The following is a 17,030-nucleotide window of genomic DNA, read 5'->3' as shown; positions in this document are numbered from 1 at the left end:
TAGACTCTTGGCACTCTTAGGTGAGCAGACTTAGTCAGCCTGTGTTGCCCTAACAGAGTGGGAGGTTGTCTCAGACTGTATTTTCAGCTCCTGATATAGCCATTTTCAAGAATATGAAATCAATCAGCAATTATCAGTGTGACTCCCACATCACTCACCAAACTCCATTGTATGCGGTCACATGTGGGAAGATATCGCATGGGATGTGTTGCCAGACAATGACAAGATGACTGGAACGGAAGCAGGGACATTCATTCATTCATCGAGCAACGGGCGCCAAAATTGCTACCGTCCAGTCATAAGCATATTGCTAAGATAGGTATCATCTTGCAATCAGAGCACAATTAACCTCATCAATTGACAATTATACACTAATACATCCCCGTGAATCGCGACTTGGTATAAGGAAATGGACGGACCATCCGCCATCGTTCAACAACAGGTATCGTCTCCATATCACCATTGTTGTGACAGTAAGTGAATCAAATGATCTCATATCGTACAATATTGATGCTGTGGTCAAGGATAAGTCACAATATCAGTGCGAATTTGTCGCTGACACCGTCTTGAGCCACCGAGCACGAGAAAACATGCCCAACAATCCCCTCCATATGATAATCACCAGTGACAACGCGCATATGAAGAGAACAACATTGGCAAACCAATAACTCGTGTCGAGTACACGTTGCTGGGCGCCTGAGTACCCCACGATGACCTGGAACGCGCTGAGTGTGGTTTGGAAGAAGGCGAAGATGAAGATGAGGACGCCAATCATATGCGGGGAGAATGAGGTCGTTTGTCCTTTGGCCCATTGGGTGCTTCGGAGTGCGCCCCCGTCCTGACCCAGTACCGAAGAGCGGGGAAAGAAGAGCTTGGAAAAGAAGAGCTTGAGCGAGATGCGCACACTGAGCACTTCGCCCAGATCGTATCTATTCCCGAGCTCGAGTGTGGAGAGCGTACCACGGGGGTCGAGCGCGCGGGTGAAGGTCAGCCAAGCGGGCCAGTCTAGTTCAGCAGGGAGGAGGAAGAGCTCGTGGGCGATACGCAGGTCTGATGGGTGCTGCACGAGCTGTAACCATGATGCGAGCAAGCCGATCGCTGAAAGGATGACTGGCGAGGGGACGGACTGCGGCTGAAGGAGGTGCAAGTGATAGAAGTCGTGGTGCAGCAGACAGGGAGGGAGCGGCTTGATGAAGATAGCGTTCTTGAGGCGATACCAGAGGAGATGCTGTTGTGGGTCTTCAGAGAGGATGATAGAGTGACCGAAGGCACGGTGCAAGTGGAGTGGGCAGATGTCGGCTCGCGTAGGTACAGTCGGGCGTAGGGATGGGAGGAGGTCGTCTATAGGCGCGGTAGAGAATTCGGAGATGAGGTACGAGACGGTCTGCGAGATCGGATGGTTGGTGTTGGGAATATAGGAGGAGAGAGGAGTTTGAAGTGAAGCAGGTACGGCAGAGAGAGGGTAGGTTGGGAGTGCGATATACCCCGGTGAAGGTGTGGGACATTCGGCTGGCTTAGATAGAGATAATTCAGACATGAACGCACAGGGTGATCGTAGAAAACAGAGAGAATAGACTTGTTTGACCTCTGGATGCAGTTCATCATGTCGTGAGGCTACGGAGATGGCAACCAGTGAGGATGGCGGTGCATCGACTCTTTGTCCTAGCTAGACCACAACGCCAGGGCGAACGGTCACGGAACAACATTACCACTTCGCGCACCATCCCTTTATTTTCTTCCTCACGAGCAGAACTCGCTGAAGACGCAACTGGCTCAGCATGATCCATATTCAGAAGAACCCATTAACTCAGAGGATAACACTCGCTGAGTGCCGAAGACCGCGGAGAGGACCTCGCGCCGTTAGTTATTTGACGTAACAATCGTGATATTCATGAAGCTCAATAAATAAAAATAAGGCGATCTCAATCCGTGAAATCTGTATATACCGTACAGAGGAAATGCTACGTGCTTCTTTACCAAATACGTGCTGAACAGCTTAAAGAACTTTGAAATACGGGTTGAACCCCACCGTGGTCTCTCCGTCAAATACGTTGCGCGTCTTTGTAGTCGGTGGAGGAGTGACGACATACTTGAGTCTCTTCTCCTTGGGGCGGTCGGGCGCAAACATCTTGTGTTTATGCATCCGGTCGTCCTGCAGCATCAGGCTTTCCATCTGCTCGGCGCTGGATATGACAGGAGCGGAGAACACACGGGGTTGGTTCTTGTGCCCCATCTGTGCGAGGAGTGGGGAGCCACGTAGGCGGGGAGGGATAGGCGGAGAGGAAGGGACGTGTGGGCGAGAGAGGGGGGAGACGTTACGCGTGCGTTGGCGGGGAGCGGAGTGGAGGTAGATAGAGGGAGGGTTGGACGGACGACGGGGGGTATTGGAGAGCGTTGCTTTCTTCGATTTCTGCTCCAGGGACAGTGAGGGCTCATCTGGATCAACTTCTTCCACACGCACGGATATACCGGGAATGTCGAGCTTGCACTCGCCGCCGGGGGTCATATGCTTGCCAGGAGACATACGACCGTTTGATGGAGAACTAACATGACGAATTCCAAGACCCTTGAGAGCAGCCGCCAGTAGGTGTTCGCCATTGGCTTCCGGGACTTGGAGGTAGCGGCTAGAGTGTTGGCCGGAGGGGCAGGGGATGATGGCAGAAGCTTTAGGGGTGGACTGGTCGCTGCCGAGAGGGGAGGGAGTACGAATGCGTGGGTTGTCCTTCCTGTTGGGAGAGGAGGGCGGTATTTGACTGCCCTGGTGAGTGTTAAACGCTGGACGGTGAGCGACTTCCGGACGGTTGGCCTTCTGATCGTCCGAGTCAGAATCCGAGCGGTACATGACCACGCGTGGCTGATGGTGCTGATAATGGTAATGGTGACGCGGGCGCGGGCGGCATGCGGACCGACCACGCCGGTGCTCGTATTCTCCTTCGTAGCCATCGTCGCTCGGCAGGCTAAGACAGGCAGGACGAGCGGGGGAGGAAGCGCCCACGGGAGATGCGGCGCGGTTTGGGGCAACCGCCGGGTCCACGTCGGTTTTCAGAGTTGGGAAGGATATGATGCTGATCCCGCGCTTGCCACTGCAGTCGAGTGACAAGCCTAGACCTATACCCAGACTGTCTGTTCCGGCGGACGGTAGTTCGGGGATGATGAAGGTTGGGGAAATCGGGGAAACGTCGGTGTTGATCTCGTCTTCTTGTGCAGAGGAAGAGTGATGTGATGCGCCCGAGGTCAACTCTGGCGCATTCAGGTCGTCGCTGTCCGAGGCAGAGGAGGAGGTAGAAGTGGATTTCTGTACGGGGCAGCTCTTTGGAAGAGTGCGAGCGTACGTGCTGAGGTAGGTTGGCGCAGCCATGATTGTTGCAGAAGACGAGCGATGTGTGACGAGTTGAGTGCGACGCGCAACGTGCGGTGAAGAGCAGCAAAGGCATCGACAAGCGCATTTATACGGCGACGAGCAGCGCTGAGCAAGACAGCTTCAGTATCCCAGACATCGCGCATATACATGGCTCGTGTGGTCGTCGACCTTGACTCGTGACGCGTCGCCCTTCCGCTATTGTCTCAGACATCATTGTCGGCTCTCAGATTTTTTCCCGTCTCATAGACGCATCCGTTCCTTGTCGCGGGCACTTTTCCCACCGGAGACGCATATAGATACCGGTACTAGTAACCATCGGAATAGAAGCTCGAGCCGCACCGCCGATGCGGTCGCGTATTCGGCGATGATTGGCCAGGTTAGATGTGAAAGGCAAACGTTCGTCGTCTAGACTTCTCGGAAAGTCGTCGGTTAAACGCGTCCCTTCGTCTAAGCGGCTCGCTTGGGATGGCTGACCATCAAGGGACAGGCTATTCTCAGTCAGCTGATAGAGAGTCGGAGTTGACAGGAACAGCATGAGGTGGCGTGTATGCACAGGAGCCGGAAAATGCACTTTCCGGCGACGAATGATGTGTATATGCGATAATGGACCTGATTGCAGCGCGGATCGCAGTGACTGTCCAAGCGACAGACGAGTTTGTTTGGGATGAAGAGATGGCGGATGTCGTCGTTGTCGAGTTGACGAGTTGATGCGCGTCCGAGTTGCCTATGGGAGAAGGGCCCGAACAACAGTGTCCAGACCGCATTAGCCAGCCACCAAAAGGACCGGAAGGACTCGGTGCATTGATATGTTCTAGCCCACCACAGTCCGGGTTTGTGTGGGTGGTCAATTACTGAGGGAAGACATTTCTGAACACTGCGTCCCGACTCATTTGATCCTCCATCATCCCTGGCTGAATCGCTCAAAAACTAAGCCACCTAAACTTGATGTCAACTATTACCATTCATAGGAATGTGTTGTTCACTTACAGAGCACATGCGCTTTCCCGGGCCGGAAATGGACCCCAATCGTAGAACACAAACATTGGCGTGGATTTGTCGGGGATGACAAAGAGTAGACGGGGATGTTTGGAGTGATGGGAAAGATGACCGAATCATGCCGGGCGAGAAGCATTTATTTGTTGTTGATTATTCGTGAAAAGAAGTGGAGAACAAGATGGAGTGTGTATTGACAGGGAGTCAACAGGAAGAGATAATTGTAAAATGACCCACATTGTCTGCTTATGAAAGCAATCCCTCCTTTCATGGTACGACGGCGATGTTGTGCCGTAAAGTGTATTTGTGGACTGAATGGACTGTGCATGCGACTCGTCGTGTTCTCCCATGCGTAAGCCCGCACAAGTTCACGCAAAGCATCTCCATATTCGGACCCTTACTCCTGTTGAGGGCACAGGCCATTCCCATCCAACAAAGGCATATCGGGCATGTTGCATGCCACACTTCGCTCTCTACCACGCACTTCTCCATCCTCTCCTCCGTTGTGTCGACTCAACTCTTCCTGTAGGAGAACCTTCCACTTCCCTGTCACCACCGCTCGCATCGTTCCAAAAAAACCTGTGATAACTAGGATCGCGCATATATCTGCCTTTAGGATCCGATCATATTGTGCCAGACACGCTCTCGCTGGAGTCGGCTTCAACACCATGGTTGCATCCACCGCAAATCCCCAGGACCACGTCAAGATCTCCGATGATGTTACGCCTACGCACTATAATGTGACGATTAGGACAGATTTAGAAAAGGATGTGTATGACGGACGCTCTGAGATCGAGTGCGTTGCGTCAACGTAACCGTTGTGAGAAATGCTAACTATATGCGCTGTAATCAGTCTCAATGTCAACGTCGCTACCTCATCCATCACCTTCCACCTCGGCGAACCTACCGTTGTGACCTACGCCGCCCTCTCGAGCGAGAACCTCAAGACGGACAGTCTGCAAGTCGCGAAGGAAATCAAGGCAGACAAGGAGGGCGAGCGGGTGACAGTCACCTTCGAGGAGACGCTTCGCGCCGGGACCAAGGCGAAATTGGCGTTGGCTTTCAAGTCGCAGTTGACGTGCGCACCTCGTTTTTCTGTTACAATCAACACAATGCTGATATTAGAATAGCGGTTCCCTGATGGGTTACTACAAGTCGACTTGGGCACATGAAGGACGCAAGGGAACGTATGCGTTGACCCAGTTCGAACCCACCGCGGCACGCAAGGCCATGCCGTGCTGGGACGAGCCCGCGATCAAGGCGACCTTCGACCTTTCTCTCTTGTCTCGCTCCAACACGGTCTCTCTCAGCAATATGGATGCCATAAGCGCGTCACCTAGCAATGCTGCGTTTGAGCAGAGCAAGCTGTTTGCCACCGCTGCTGTGACTGAGAAGGGGCCGAACGAGAAGGGGCCCGCTGAGAAGGGCCCATCAGAGAAGGGACCTGCGGGCGATTGGACTCTCACCAAGTTCGCTACGACCCCCAAGATGTCCACCTACCTTGTTGCGTGGGCCAACGGCGAGTTCAAGCACACCGAGTCCTCTTACACGTCCACCTCAGGCCAGAAGGTCAACCTGCGTGTGTACACCACTCCGGAGTACATCACCCAGGCCGGTCTCGCACTCGACGTCAAGGTCCGCATCTTGCCCCATTACGAGCGTATCTTCGACATTGCCTATCCGCTTCCGAAGCTCGACACGCTTGTGGCGAGCGACTTTGACGCAGGTGCGATGGAGAACTGGGGCTTGATCACCGGCAGGACGTCCGCATATTTGTATGACCCGAAGACGAGCGGCATCAACTCCCTCAAACAAATCACGGAAACTCAGTCCCACGAGGTCGCACATCAGTGGTTCGGGAACATAGTGACGATGAAGTGGTGGGATAACCTGTGGCTCAACGAGGCGTTTGCTACCCTCATGGGCGAAGTGATCATCATCCAGCAGGTGCGCATATATCATCAAATTAGCATCATATTTCTGATCGCGAACAGATCCACCCCGAATGGCGTCCTCATGCAGAGTTCATCAACATGCACTTGGATCGGGCATTGAATTTGGACTCGCTGAGGTCATCCCATCCTATCGAGGTACCTTGCCCGGACGAGAAGGCCATCAACCAGATCTTCGATGCGATCTCGTATTCCAGTGCGTACAAGCGCTCTCTCTTAACCACGCGCTGACGCAATAATCTAGAGGGTGCTTCTGTGCTCCGCATGCTCTCCTCCATGATCGGCGAAGAGGTCTTCCTAAAGGGCGTCTCCAAGTACCTCAAGTCCCACCTGTACAGCAACTCGGTGACCGCCGACCTCTGGCGCGGCATCTCCGAAGCCTCGGGTATCAACGTAAACGAGATCATGGCCTCCTGGACGCTCAAAGTCGGCTATCCGCTCATCCAAGTCTCGGAAACCGCCTCGGGGATCAAAGCCCAACAGACGCGTTTCCTGGCCACGAACGACCTCAAACCGGAGGAGGACGAGACGCTGTGGCATGTCCCGTTGAATATCTTGACTGTGGGTGCTGGGAAGGCCGTGGTGGATAGCAAGGCGGTGCTTACGGCGAAGGAAGCTACGTTTGATATTCCCAATGTGGGAAACTCGCTGTACAAGCTGAATGCTGGGACTACCGGCGTTTGTGAGTCGACTCGCTCCCTATCATATGATCGCGGGCTGATAAAAGGATAGATCGCGTTCTCTACCCTCCCGAGCACCTGTCCAAGCTCGGCGACGAGGCTGCTCGGAAGGGCAGTTCCCTCACGCCAGAGGACCGCATGGGCCTCGTTTCCGACGCCTTTGTCCTCGCGCGTTCTGGTCACGGGAGCACGAGCGCAGCTCTCGATCTCATCAAGAAGTTGCGGAATGAGGACGACTACCTCGTCTGGTCGCGCATGGCAAATGCTATCTCTGAGGTCGGCACTGTCTGGTGGGAGCAACCCGAGGATGTCCAAGACGGCTTGTTTGCTTTCAGGAGGTCTCTCTTCGGCCCTCTGGCAGAGAAGCTTGGGTTCGAGTTCTCCGAGAACGACTCGCCGGATCTTATCCAGTGGAGGATCACCGCGATCACCAATGCGGCTAATGCTAATGATCCCAAGTGTGTCTTTTCCCCTTTTGTCCACGGATTGATACTGATCTGGTGATAGGACGATCGCCAAGGTCAAGCGCCGGTTCAACTTCTTGCTTGAGAAGAACGACGCGTCCCAAATTGCCGGTGACCTCCAGCGCACTATCTACGCGAATGCGGTCCGCCTCGGCGGTGTGAAGGAATGGGAGAAGGTCCTCGAGATTTACCGTCATTTCGAGACGCCGTCTCAGAAAACGGCAGCAATGATCGCCTTGTGCCGCTCTACAGATCCTGCGCTTGTCAAACGTACGCTGGACCTTATCCTCACAGAGGAAGTAAAGACACAGGACTACATGTACTTCATTGCTGGATCGGCGTTGAACCCTTCTGCCCGCCGGGAGGTGTGGCAGTGGGTCCAGACGCACCTGTCCACACTTGTGGAGAAGTTCAAGGGCAACTTCTCCCTTGGCCGTGTCCTTCAATACAGCTTTGACTCCCTCACGACGTTCGAAGACGTCAAGGCCATCGAGCGCTTCTTCAAGGATAAGGATACGAGCACATATGTCCAAGCGCTCTCACAGGGGTTGGACGATGTGCGGAGTAAGGCGGCTTGGCTGGAGCGGGATAGGGCCGAGGTGGAACAGTGGCTCAAGAAGAATAGTTACTTGTAAGCGATATGAATTGGGAAGATTGGGCCATGGCCAGAACTGTCGTGTTGATAGGGCACTTCCTACGAACCAATATAGTAAACTTTGAATGAGCTGATCTTGTTCAAATTGATGGTAGTCAGAATGTGGAAATGCATGCGGTGATCTATGTCGGTGTCCAGCAATATGAGACAACTGTGAGAATTATGACGTCATCGCATGGATATCGCTTGTCTTTTGATCTCGGACGGTGAAGTCTATATATGTATTGCATGCAACTAATGAGACGACTTTGTACAATGGAAAGTAGAAAGCTATTGAATACTACTGAGGGAGAGAAAATCAAAGTAGAGATACATGTGGTGTCGAAGAATGGCGTAGCAACGAAGCGCACGCTCACTCTTCACACCAGGCAGAGAGGAAACGAAGATGTACTTAGTAATGTCCATAATAGGAAGGTCTGGGGTACGAGAGGCCGTGGTAGGGGATGGATGATGAGCTTGGCTCGTAGGGTGAGTAATAAGCTGATCTTGATGGGGGGGGATCGGGTGCCCTGGGAGGTAGCACTTGATGATGGACGGCGGGCAGAGCTGTCCGATACTCTCTACTTGCGTGCTGCTGGGGCGGGCCTGAGTCGTGTCTCGGAGGGAAAGGAGCCGGCGGTGTGGGCAGTGCGCGATAAGGTGTGGCTCCTGCAGGTGGAAGTTGATAGTCGTAGTTACTGTAAACTTCTCGGCGGCCTGCAGGAACGTCTCGAGGATGATGTGGGCGCTGTTCAGAGCCCGTCACTGCTGTCAACGTCGGCTCCACCAGTTTGAAGTAGGGAAGCTCCAGTTGCGGTCTGCTGGATCGCTGAACAACTCCGGACCACGTTTGCGTGGTATGGTTAGGGGGAGAGAATGTGGTACCCGGCCTCGTTCCCGAGCTACGGTTTGGCGCAGCGGTGGTAACGGTGGGTGAAACACGCGTGGGCACAATCTGTGGTGACAGGCCATGAGGGTAACAAGGAGGGTCACCATACCTAAAGGTGGTCGTCAGCGAGGATTCCAAGGGGTACAGGAGAGAGACGCACCTGACCAAGTCTGCGGCAACCTGGAAAGATGGACGACTTGAAGTTGATGCGTGGGGCGAACTGTTGTGCCTCGGAGATCCTGTTTCCAATCTCCTCTTCCCGGACTCAACGTGGTGAGGTGTTTGTGGCAATGGTTTCTTTTGCCGGTGGACGGAACAGGTTGTGTTGGACTGAGGGAGCGCAGTCTCGTCCGTTTGTTGGTTAGTCAATCTAGCCCTTCCCGCCACAGCAGCACCGGTCTTTCGTTGTGCTTTCTTTTTTTCTGCTCTCTTCAACACATTGTACCTGCTATGACTTTAGGGCGACTCAAAAACTTTTTGTATTGTGTGACTTCACCTGTTCTTCGCGGCCAGACCACTGCGACGAGGCAGAGATTCACGCGCGATCCGAACCCAAGCGTTACCACATTCGTTCACCCCCTTCAGGAGCAACTTGTCCTGCCGCAAACCTCAGCACAAGCTTTGGGTCTCAGCCTCTTTCCACAAATCTCACCTCCTCGGGGTTCCAGGGCGAGTGATCTTTCAGTAAAATTAGTTTGATTAGACAGGCATAAATGTACCTTGCTCACCTATATCCGGATTCACAACGTCAGTCCACCGTTTAGCACATTCTATATGAGGCTTGAACTTCATGCTAGGACACGAGAGATAAAACGACTCACGGTCCGCGCTCCGGGTCTCCATAATGGACGATACAAAGCACCATCTAAGGGCCATTAACCTTGCGCTCGGAAGCAGCCAGAAGAGCTGCTGGGCCACTCACGAGGTTCCCCATTTTGTGACTGTCTCAAGCAGTTTTTGGTCTTCTTGGGATGACCATCGCCCACGGTTAACCCTGCGCTCCATGTGCGCATACCATCTCTTCCTGCAGTCTTTATTTGTCCTACCCTCGACTTGCTTGGAGATGAGATGCCAGTGATGCGGCCGATGGTTGAGACTTTTCTCGACTAAATAAAGTTTTAATCAAAGAGGAGCCAGCCAGGACTTGAGGTGAAAGCACCTTTGAGGATCGCGGACCGAAGCTGGGCGTCCTCGGCTTCCGTCCAAAAGCGCCGAGGTCGGGGTTCATTACCAGTTTCAATAGCTTTGGGCATTATTATGAGCTTAGACGTGGAAAACAGTGAGATGGTGGGTGGTTTGTGGTGAAAGGTGGTTCGGGGTTACGCTTTCGTTAACGGCGTACCCCGGAGCAGGGGATTTGGGGGCCGAACGGTGTGCTTCTTCATCAAGCGTTCGGAACCGCGGGAGCAAAACTTCCTTCAGTGATGGACCAAAAGGCTGTTACTGCGCCTCCCTCGTTCCCGTCAGAGTGCCCCTGATTTGCTTATCAATAAGGCCCTGGCCGTTCGCTCATTGGACGGGATCCACCAGACAATTAGCTACAGTTATCCACAATTGCCACTCTTATTTGCACCGTCTCATGTGAGACACAACTACTCCCCTAGGACCGCTTGAAATTCCGACAAGGACCGAGACAATGGGACTCTCAAGGGCAAGTAAGGCATTGGTTACAAGGGGTCATATAACGAATGCTTTACTTGGTTTCCTTGTCCGAGAATGGCACAAGGTCGGCGGTGGTGCTTTCGGACGCCGTGATTTGGGGTCCCTTGGGGGCAATATGGGGTGTTCGGCATCACACATCTTTACTCCCGTACCAGTCATGTGCAGGTCTCAATGGCACGCCTAAGAAGAACAAATAAGCGCATGATTTGAATTATACAGGGTCTCTACCGCTCTCCGCTCACAATATTTTGGTCTGCTGAGAAGCATTAGCGGCATGGGCGGAGGGCTGAGAGTTCTGGAACTCAAGCGTACAGTTTACCTCATCCATCCATTGTGCCGAAGTAAGGGCTGGGGTTTCATTGGTTCGCCGACATCCCAACTTCGAGAATCGGGAATCCGTTGTATCTGGGGTACAAAATCATCGAATACTTTCTAATAGCGCTGAAAAAGTGAAAATAAGATGGCAGAAATGGCACATACAAGATGTGGTATACTTGAAATATTCTTCCTGAAGAGGGCGACTTCATAGACTTCCTTGCCGTGGTTCGCGAAGCTGATTCGAGCATTTGGTTCCTTATCGACGGCGGGCGCGTGTGTCTGTTTGACATATCAGTATCATTCAATGAAAAGGAAATAGCATACATTAGACGCGCCGTTCCCAAGGGCATCACGACCGGGAGAATATTCTATTACGACGCTAGTTCGTTTCGTGAAAATCTCTAAGTCTCACGACGTTGCCACAAGCTCAATCCAAGAATACATGCACGGCGATAACACGGTGTTGCCCATTAAGCGATGCGGGATGTATTTAGTTTCAGTCTGTTGTGTCCGCTCCGGCATTCGGAGCTGACCGCGTCGAATCTTGTTCCTGGTGCCCGATGATCCTCCACTATCGCCGGTCACTCGGCGATCTGCGGTCGATGTGATGACACAGAGAGGTTATTCAACAGGTAACAGCTTCCTGGTGCAGGGCTTATATTGAGCAACTCGAGGTCTTGTGAACCTCCACGTTAATCTGCTGTAGATGAGTGTAACTCCACCTATCGAAAAGTCACAGCATGACATGACTTTCACTTCCTGACTTGTATGGCCTGATTAAACGGAGCAGATATCACGGGGATCGTTCGCACGTGTCAAAGACAGAGATTCGCAACAACTGACAGCTGTGCTGGCAAGAAGTTCACGTGCGTCGCCCTTCGAAAGAAATGCCTCCGTGTAACTCTCTTTGTCCTTCTTCCAGCGACCACCAGTCACGGTTTGTGAATCCTGACTGTTCATCCCCACCCACTGCATAATACCTCTTCAATTTGGCACATAAACACACGTTGTCGTGTTCACTTATCTGTATGATACTCTCCGATTATGATGACTCCAACGAGGACTATGAGATGGACGACTATGATGATAAGGATGTCGCGCTGGCAGAATACGAGGAACATGGCGATGACGAATTGGACGAGCACGGGTCGTGGGACGATGACGATAATCTCTCTCCTCTTTATCTGGATAAGGGTCTCGATGAAGTAACGTACGAAATGGTACAAGAAGCCGTTACCCTGGCGCAAACGCACCTCCCCAACCCTGAGGGAATTCAGCTAACAGCTCGCGGGCCGAAGATTATGCTGCCCGTCGCTGATATGCATCCTGATACCCGGCAAGCCTGTGGATTGAGTGGATTCAAGACCCTGTTTGTGCTTCTGGACGTGACGAAAGGTTACAAGGGCAGCTCTCCTCCCCCCCTCATCGTTGCGTCTCAGGGTGATGATGGTCAACCGTCGACTTCTTCCGAGCGACCGAACCCCCGGTTCAGCATCGGCATACAATTGGTGAACTCAGTTCAGAGGTTCATAGAGGATCGATGGGTGAAGAAAGACGAATGATTTTTGCCAGGCTTGTACAATCGTACTATGGAACGTCTTGTCAACTGCGGAAACGTATGTATGTTGTGTGACAGTGATCTCGTATTCCCTGGCTTGAAACCAACTATCTGTGATGCTAAGCTCTGCTCATATCAACTTGACAAGCTTGGTATCGGCGCTGGATTGAATTTGATCGATACCGACGCCGTTGGTAAGTCTTTTCCACCAACAGCTCTTTCTTCCGGATTGACAGGTGCGCAGTGGCCGACTTCTTCATATGCGCGTGTATGGCAGCGGCTTCCAGTGGTGCTCGCTTACAGTTTGCTCTTCCTAATGTGCCTTCGGAACATGGCACTGATCTTGAAATTGCTCCACCGCGTATCGTCAAGGCTCTGGCTCTGACGCCGGTCTTAGCGGAATTGCCGAAAGACGACGATGCACGATCTAAAATACTGAAAGAAATCGATCCATTGCTCGAGCCTATCATACGCTGGATCCTCGCCACAAATCGTGCACATGTTGTTTCTCTACGAAAGTGGGAGCTTTTCCAGCAGATGAAGACCCCGCACCAATTCAAGATCAACACATCCACCCGAGCTCACGCATCGGCATTCGAGAGCATGAAACAACGTCACGGCAGTTTTTATGCCTGGCATGGATCGAGCATGGCCAATTGGTACGTTACGAAATGATTCCGATGCGTGCACTTGCGCAACGAACCCAGGCATAATATTCTCCGAAACAATCTTAAGAATGCCAGTAATACACCCATGATGTCCGCAGGAGCGGCGTATGGGCCTGGTATTTATCTTGCTAAGAACTCGACCACTTCTGCGCACTATACAATGAGTCACTGCCACGGTCATGGTCGCTTTTGGAACAGCCTCTTCGATTCAAACCCGCGGGTGCTAGCACTCTGCGAGGTTGCGAACGCTCCTCAAGTGCAGGTACACCCGAACACGGGTATCTACACGGCGGCGGAAGAGACCTGTGTGACCCTCCGTTATCTCTTCATTTACACCACTTCCTCACCACCTCCGATTGATGCTGAGGTGCTGAAACTCAAAAAATATCGAAACGACACGACACTCATTGGGATGGTTCCTGTTTCCCAAATTGACCCTAAGCTTCTGATCGTGACAAGCGATGATTATGCATGGGATATGCAGGAGCTCGTACCGTTCATCGAAAGCAAGCATGGCATATTCATCAATGCATACACTCGTCTGGGATTCCTTTCTAAGGATGTCCAAGCTATCATTCACCATCCAAGCGGTGAGGGGAAGCGATTGATCCAGCTTGAGCAGGAGAATTCGAATCTGTGGCAAATGATCCCATCTTGTGTGTTCGAGAGATTATCTGAGGTTGGATTGATCTGCGTCTCCCCGGTGGGAGAGGATTATAGCAGGAGCACGGAGGCCATTGTAGCCCTGAAGTCATATATCGATAATCTGCCCGAAACGGTCAAGGTTGCATTAGAAAAGGCACCGTTCGAAGTGGTGCGTGATTTCGGCGGTTTACAACACGATGATCTAACCACTATTCCATAAGTTGATAGCCATAGCAAGTTGCCCTTCCGGGATACAGTTATGCATGAGATCGAGCTGGTTACCTCAGCGGGCGACTGTGTTCACCGATTCGGAGACTTCCTCATGCAGGTCCAAAAGCAAACACCATCCACCCACAACGCTCCACTGGCTTAGTTTCACATTCCTTTCTGCTGCAATTGTATCACTCTAGACTAGTCAAATCGAATTCGAAGTTGTGGTTTCCATTCATTGGTGTGTTTCCTGGCCGCGACATATTTGTGTCATGATAGGTAGGGTGGGAGTTTATGAGACTGAAACACATAGACCCTCGACTCGGATAAAGGTACAACCTGACGTAAGGGTGGTGTGTGTCCCATAGTCTTTTCAAGCTTGCAGAGTTCACCAAGGTTTCTGGACGAAAGAAAGAGATGGTTGGCCGTACGCAATCAAGGTAGAGATGCAATAAGAAATCCCATTGTAGATAGATAGTACCCAGCGTGTACTGTAACCCTAGAACCGCGCGTAAATTCGTTCGCAGTCATTACCAGCCACTCTCCACTGAACTCCTCCAATGCTCCAAAGAAACTCAAGCCTGATGATGCCCATGATGCGAGTGGGCATGTGCCTCGGCCTCATGTGCCTCGAACTCGCGTTCGATCGCGTCGACCTGCGCGACCTGGGCGGCAAGCGGGTCGTCTGTTGGGCGCTCGTGCATGCCAACCTTCTCGACAGTAGCCTCGACGTGGTTGGTCATCAGCTCCTTGACACCACGGAGCATCGCGACAGCAATGATGGCCACGACAGTAAAGGGAATGATCGTGATCCAGGCATAGCGGTATGCGTAGGCGTATGTCCATTGGGAAGCGCTGGTGGCAGCAGCGAGGATGGAGTCGTTGATGCCGGGGACGGCGTCGAACCCTGCTCCAGTGGCGAAAGCAGCGAGGAGAGCGGAAACGGAGGATTCAGGAAGGCCAGCAGCAATAGCGGCGTTGCCCACATCGGTGCCGTAGTTTGTCAACTTGGAGTTGACGATCGTTCCCATGATCGCAGAGCCAAAGGCACCACCAATGGCACGAGCGGAGAAGGCGAGACCGGTAGCAGTGGCGAGGTAGGCGTGCGGTGCAGTGAACTGGGTGACGGCGACGAGGAGGGTGAGAGGGCCGGACTGACCGATACCGGAGAGAACGTTGTACCCGATCTGGCGGGAGTTGTCGTTTGGCGTGATGACGGCGTAGCAGACGCAGACGGCGAAGAAGACGAGGAAAGTGAAGATAAGAGGAGACTTGACGTCCTTATACCGGGTGGAGTACCAGCTGAAGCGAAGTCAATACTGTTGTTGGGAAGGATGAGGAAGAGGTACGCACATGATTGGGATACTGGCAAAGAGGGAGGTCAGGCCGTAGCTGAGCTGCCGAATGGAGATCTTCCAGCTGTCGGTTTCGAACCCAAGGTTGAGCACGATCTGAGGGGTGAACTGGGCCACAGCAGAGTAGAAGATGAAGCCCTCAACGCCGAACGCGAACAGGGAGAGGGGGAAGTTGCGACCACGCTGGAAGAAAACGTGTGCGGCGATACCGTCTGACCTGCCAAGCCACTCATAGATGCAGAAGGCGATGAGCATGATCAGGCCAATGACGAGGGGAGCGATGACGGCGGGGCTGCTCCAGGGGTAGGTACCGCTAGACCAATCGAAGGCGAGGAGAGCGATGGCGCTGCCGCCAACGAGGAGGAAGGAGCCGATGGGGTCGAGCATCCAGACGAGCTTGCGCCAGGGCATCTTGGGGTAGTCGACAGGTGGTGGGTGGTAGAATACGAGCAGACCGAACGCGGTGAATGCGTGGAAAGCGCATTGCATCCAGAAGATCTTGCGCCATCCTCCTGGCTGTAGGAGCGAATGTCAATGATCAGGTGCTGACAGATGAGAGAGAGGGGACGCACGTCAGAACGAATAACTGCACCAGAGCCCAATCCACCCACAGTACCTCCAATCGCACCAGCCAAGTACGCGTACCCGTTCGCGAGCGTCCTGTACTTCAAGGGGAGAACCTCGCTAGGAATACTCTGCACGATACTGATGGTCGCGAGCGTGCTACCTATGAGGATCCCTCCACCAACGAGCCAGGACATGTTCTTCGCTTCGGCGCAGAGGATAGATCCGACCACGGCGATGATGGGGGGAATGGCGGCCATGTATTTTCGGTTGACGAGATCGGAGAGACGACCTACGACGGGGGAGAGGGCAGACTGCATGAGGATGGGCGCTTGGACGATCCATCCGGACAGAGGGGCGTCGCCGAGATCACGGACGATGAAGGCAATAACGGTGGGTGCGGATGTGACGACGAACACTTGTGCGACTGTATGAGATGTCAGTATTGTTAATCTCCAACGTGCATGAGAAGGATGGGCGCACAGATGGCGAAGCAGCTGACGAAGACAGCGAGCCAGGAGCGCCAACCGAGCTTGACGTCGTCCTGCCCAAGAGCAATGACATGGTGTTCTGGCTTGACACCGTCTGGGGCACCTGCGGCAGTGGTGGATGGGGATTCGGCGTGGGCGTAGGCGCCCTTCTCCTCGTCGACGAAGGAGTGATCAGCGGGATTTGACATCGTTGCGCTGGAATCTTGAGGAGGTGGGGACGCGGAGGTGGGGTAAATAACCGGCCTTCTCGTGCTTCTTCCTCCAACTTGCAGGGCCTTTTTATCTCTCTCCTTCTATCTTCCCTGTCATTGACTTGTCAGCTAAACAAATCAACGTAATTTCCTGACTCATAATTGCCCTGCGCACGGAACATGTTCCGCCGTTACCCCTACTTCGGGTAAAGAAAATCCCCGCCTCCTCGGCAACAGAAGCTCACGGGGCCCCGCTCATAAGACTCAGCCAAGAAGCCATACCGGAATCAATCTCATTTGATGAGAAAATAATACCCATTCATTTGGCTTGTCTCCGTCTTTCCTTTTTCCCTTTTTCACTCATCATTTACGATTCAAATTTAATGCCACAGACC

At 52.9% G+C, this 17,030-nt stretch overlaps 7 protein-coding genes across 7 annotated transcripts; 2 read left to right on the top strand and 5 right to left on the bottom strand.

The window, feature by feature from the left end:
• Positions 1 to 619: 619 nt before the first annotated feature.
• On the bottom strand, positions 620 to 1,300 carry DACRYDRAFT_27921 (uncharacterized protein; the record flags this gene model as incomplete). The annotated part of the gene is made up of 1 exon (XM_040774296.1): positions 620 to 1,300. A coding segment is annotated over one exon (681 nt), but the record flags the coding sequence as incomplete, so codon positions are not given.
• Positions 1,301 to 1,996: 696 nt separating this feature from the next.
• Positions 1,997 to 3,358, bottom strand: DACRYDRAFT_107503 (uncharacterized protein; the record flags this gene model as incomplete). Its single annotated transcript, XM_040768487.1, has 1 exon — positions 1,997 to 3,358. The coding sequence occupies one exon, from the start codon at positions 3,356 to 3,358 to the stop codon at positions 1,997 to 1,999; it is 1,362 nt and encodes a 453-aa protein (XP_040628663.1).
• A 1,664-nt stretch (positions 3,359 to 5,022) lies between these two features.
• On the top strand, positions 5,023 to 8,085 carry DACRYDRAFT_107502 (puromycin-sensitive aminopeptidase; the record flags this gene model as incomplete). Its single annotated transcript, XM_040768486.1, has 7 exons — positions 5,023 to 5,150; positions 5,208 to 5,432; positions 5,485 to 6,301; positions 6,349 to 6,502; positions 6,551 to 6,988; positions 7,039 to 7,444; positions 7,494 to 8,085. 7 exons carry the CDS (start codon positions 5,023 to 5,025, stop codon positions 8,083 to 8,085), a joined length of 2,760 nt encoding a protein of 919 aa, XP_040628662.1.
• Positions 8,086 to 8,496: 411 nt separating this feature from the next.
• On the bottom strand, positions 8,497 to 9,816 carry DACRYDRAFT_107501 (uncharacterized protein; the record flags this gene model as incomplete). Its single annotated transcript, XM_040768485.1, has 6 exons — positions 8,497 to 9,082; positions 9,134 to 9,418; positions 9,470 to 9,570; positions 9,626 to 9,651; positions 9,702 to 9,743; positions 9,795 to 9,816. The coding sequence occupies 6 exons, from the start codon at positions 9,814 to 9,816 to the stop codon at positions 8,497 to 8,499; spliced, it is 1,062 nt and encodes a 353-aa protein (XP_040628661.1).
• A 75-nt stretch (positions 9,817 to 9,891) lies between these two features.
• On the bottom strand, positions 9,892 to 10,226 carry DACRYDRAFT_52004 (uncharacterized protein; the record flags this gene model as incomplete). Its single annotated transcript, XM_040775078.1, has 2 exons — positions 9,892 to 10,079; positions 10,133 to 10,226. 2 exons carry the CDS (start codon positions 10,224 to 10,226, stop codon positions 9,892 to 9,894), a joined length of 282 nt encoding a protein of 93 aa, XP_040628660.1.
• A 1,797-nt stretch (positions 10,227 to 12,023) lies between these two features.
• Positions 12,024 to 13,186, top strand: DACRYDRAFT_15785 (uncharacterized protein; the record flags this gene model as incomplete). Its single annotated transcript, XM_040771138.1, has 4 exons — positions 12,024 to 12,478; positions 12,590 to 12,705; positions 12,727 to 12,747; positions 12,789 to 13,186. 4 exons carry the CDS (start codon positions 12,024 to 12,026, stop codon positions 13,184 to 13,186), a joined length of 990 nt encoding a protein of 329 aa, XP_040628659.1.
• Positions 13,187 to 14,515: 1,329 nt separating this feature from the next.
• DACRYDRAFT_100089 (MFS general substrate transporter) lies at positions 14,516 to 16,632 on the bottom strand (the record flags this gene model as incomplete). The annotated part of the gene is made up of 4 exons (XM_040767420.1): positions 14,516 to 15,336; positions 15,388 to 15,905; positions 15,962 to 16,380; positions 16,437 to 16,632. 4 exons carry the CDS (start codon positions 16,630 to 16,632, stop codon positions 14,610 to 14,612), a joined length of 1,860 nt encoding a protein of 619 aa, XP_040628658.1. The 3' UTR covers positions 14,516 to 14,609.
• Between the last annotated feature and the right edge of the window lie 398 nt (positions 16,633 to 17,030).

Source organism: Dacryopinax primogenitus (genome assembly GCF_000292625.1).
Source record: "Dacryopinax primogenitus strain DJM-731 SS1 chromosome Unknown DACRYscaffold_9, whole genome shotgun sequence".
In the NCBI taxonomy this organism is placed as follows: domain Eukaryota; kingdom Fungi; phylum Basidiomycota; class Dacrymycetes; order Dacrymycetales; family Dacrymycetaceae; genus Dacryopinax; species Dacryopinax primogenitus.
This window is presented reverse-complemented; position numbering and strand designations above follow the sequence as displayed.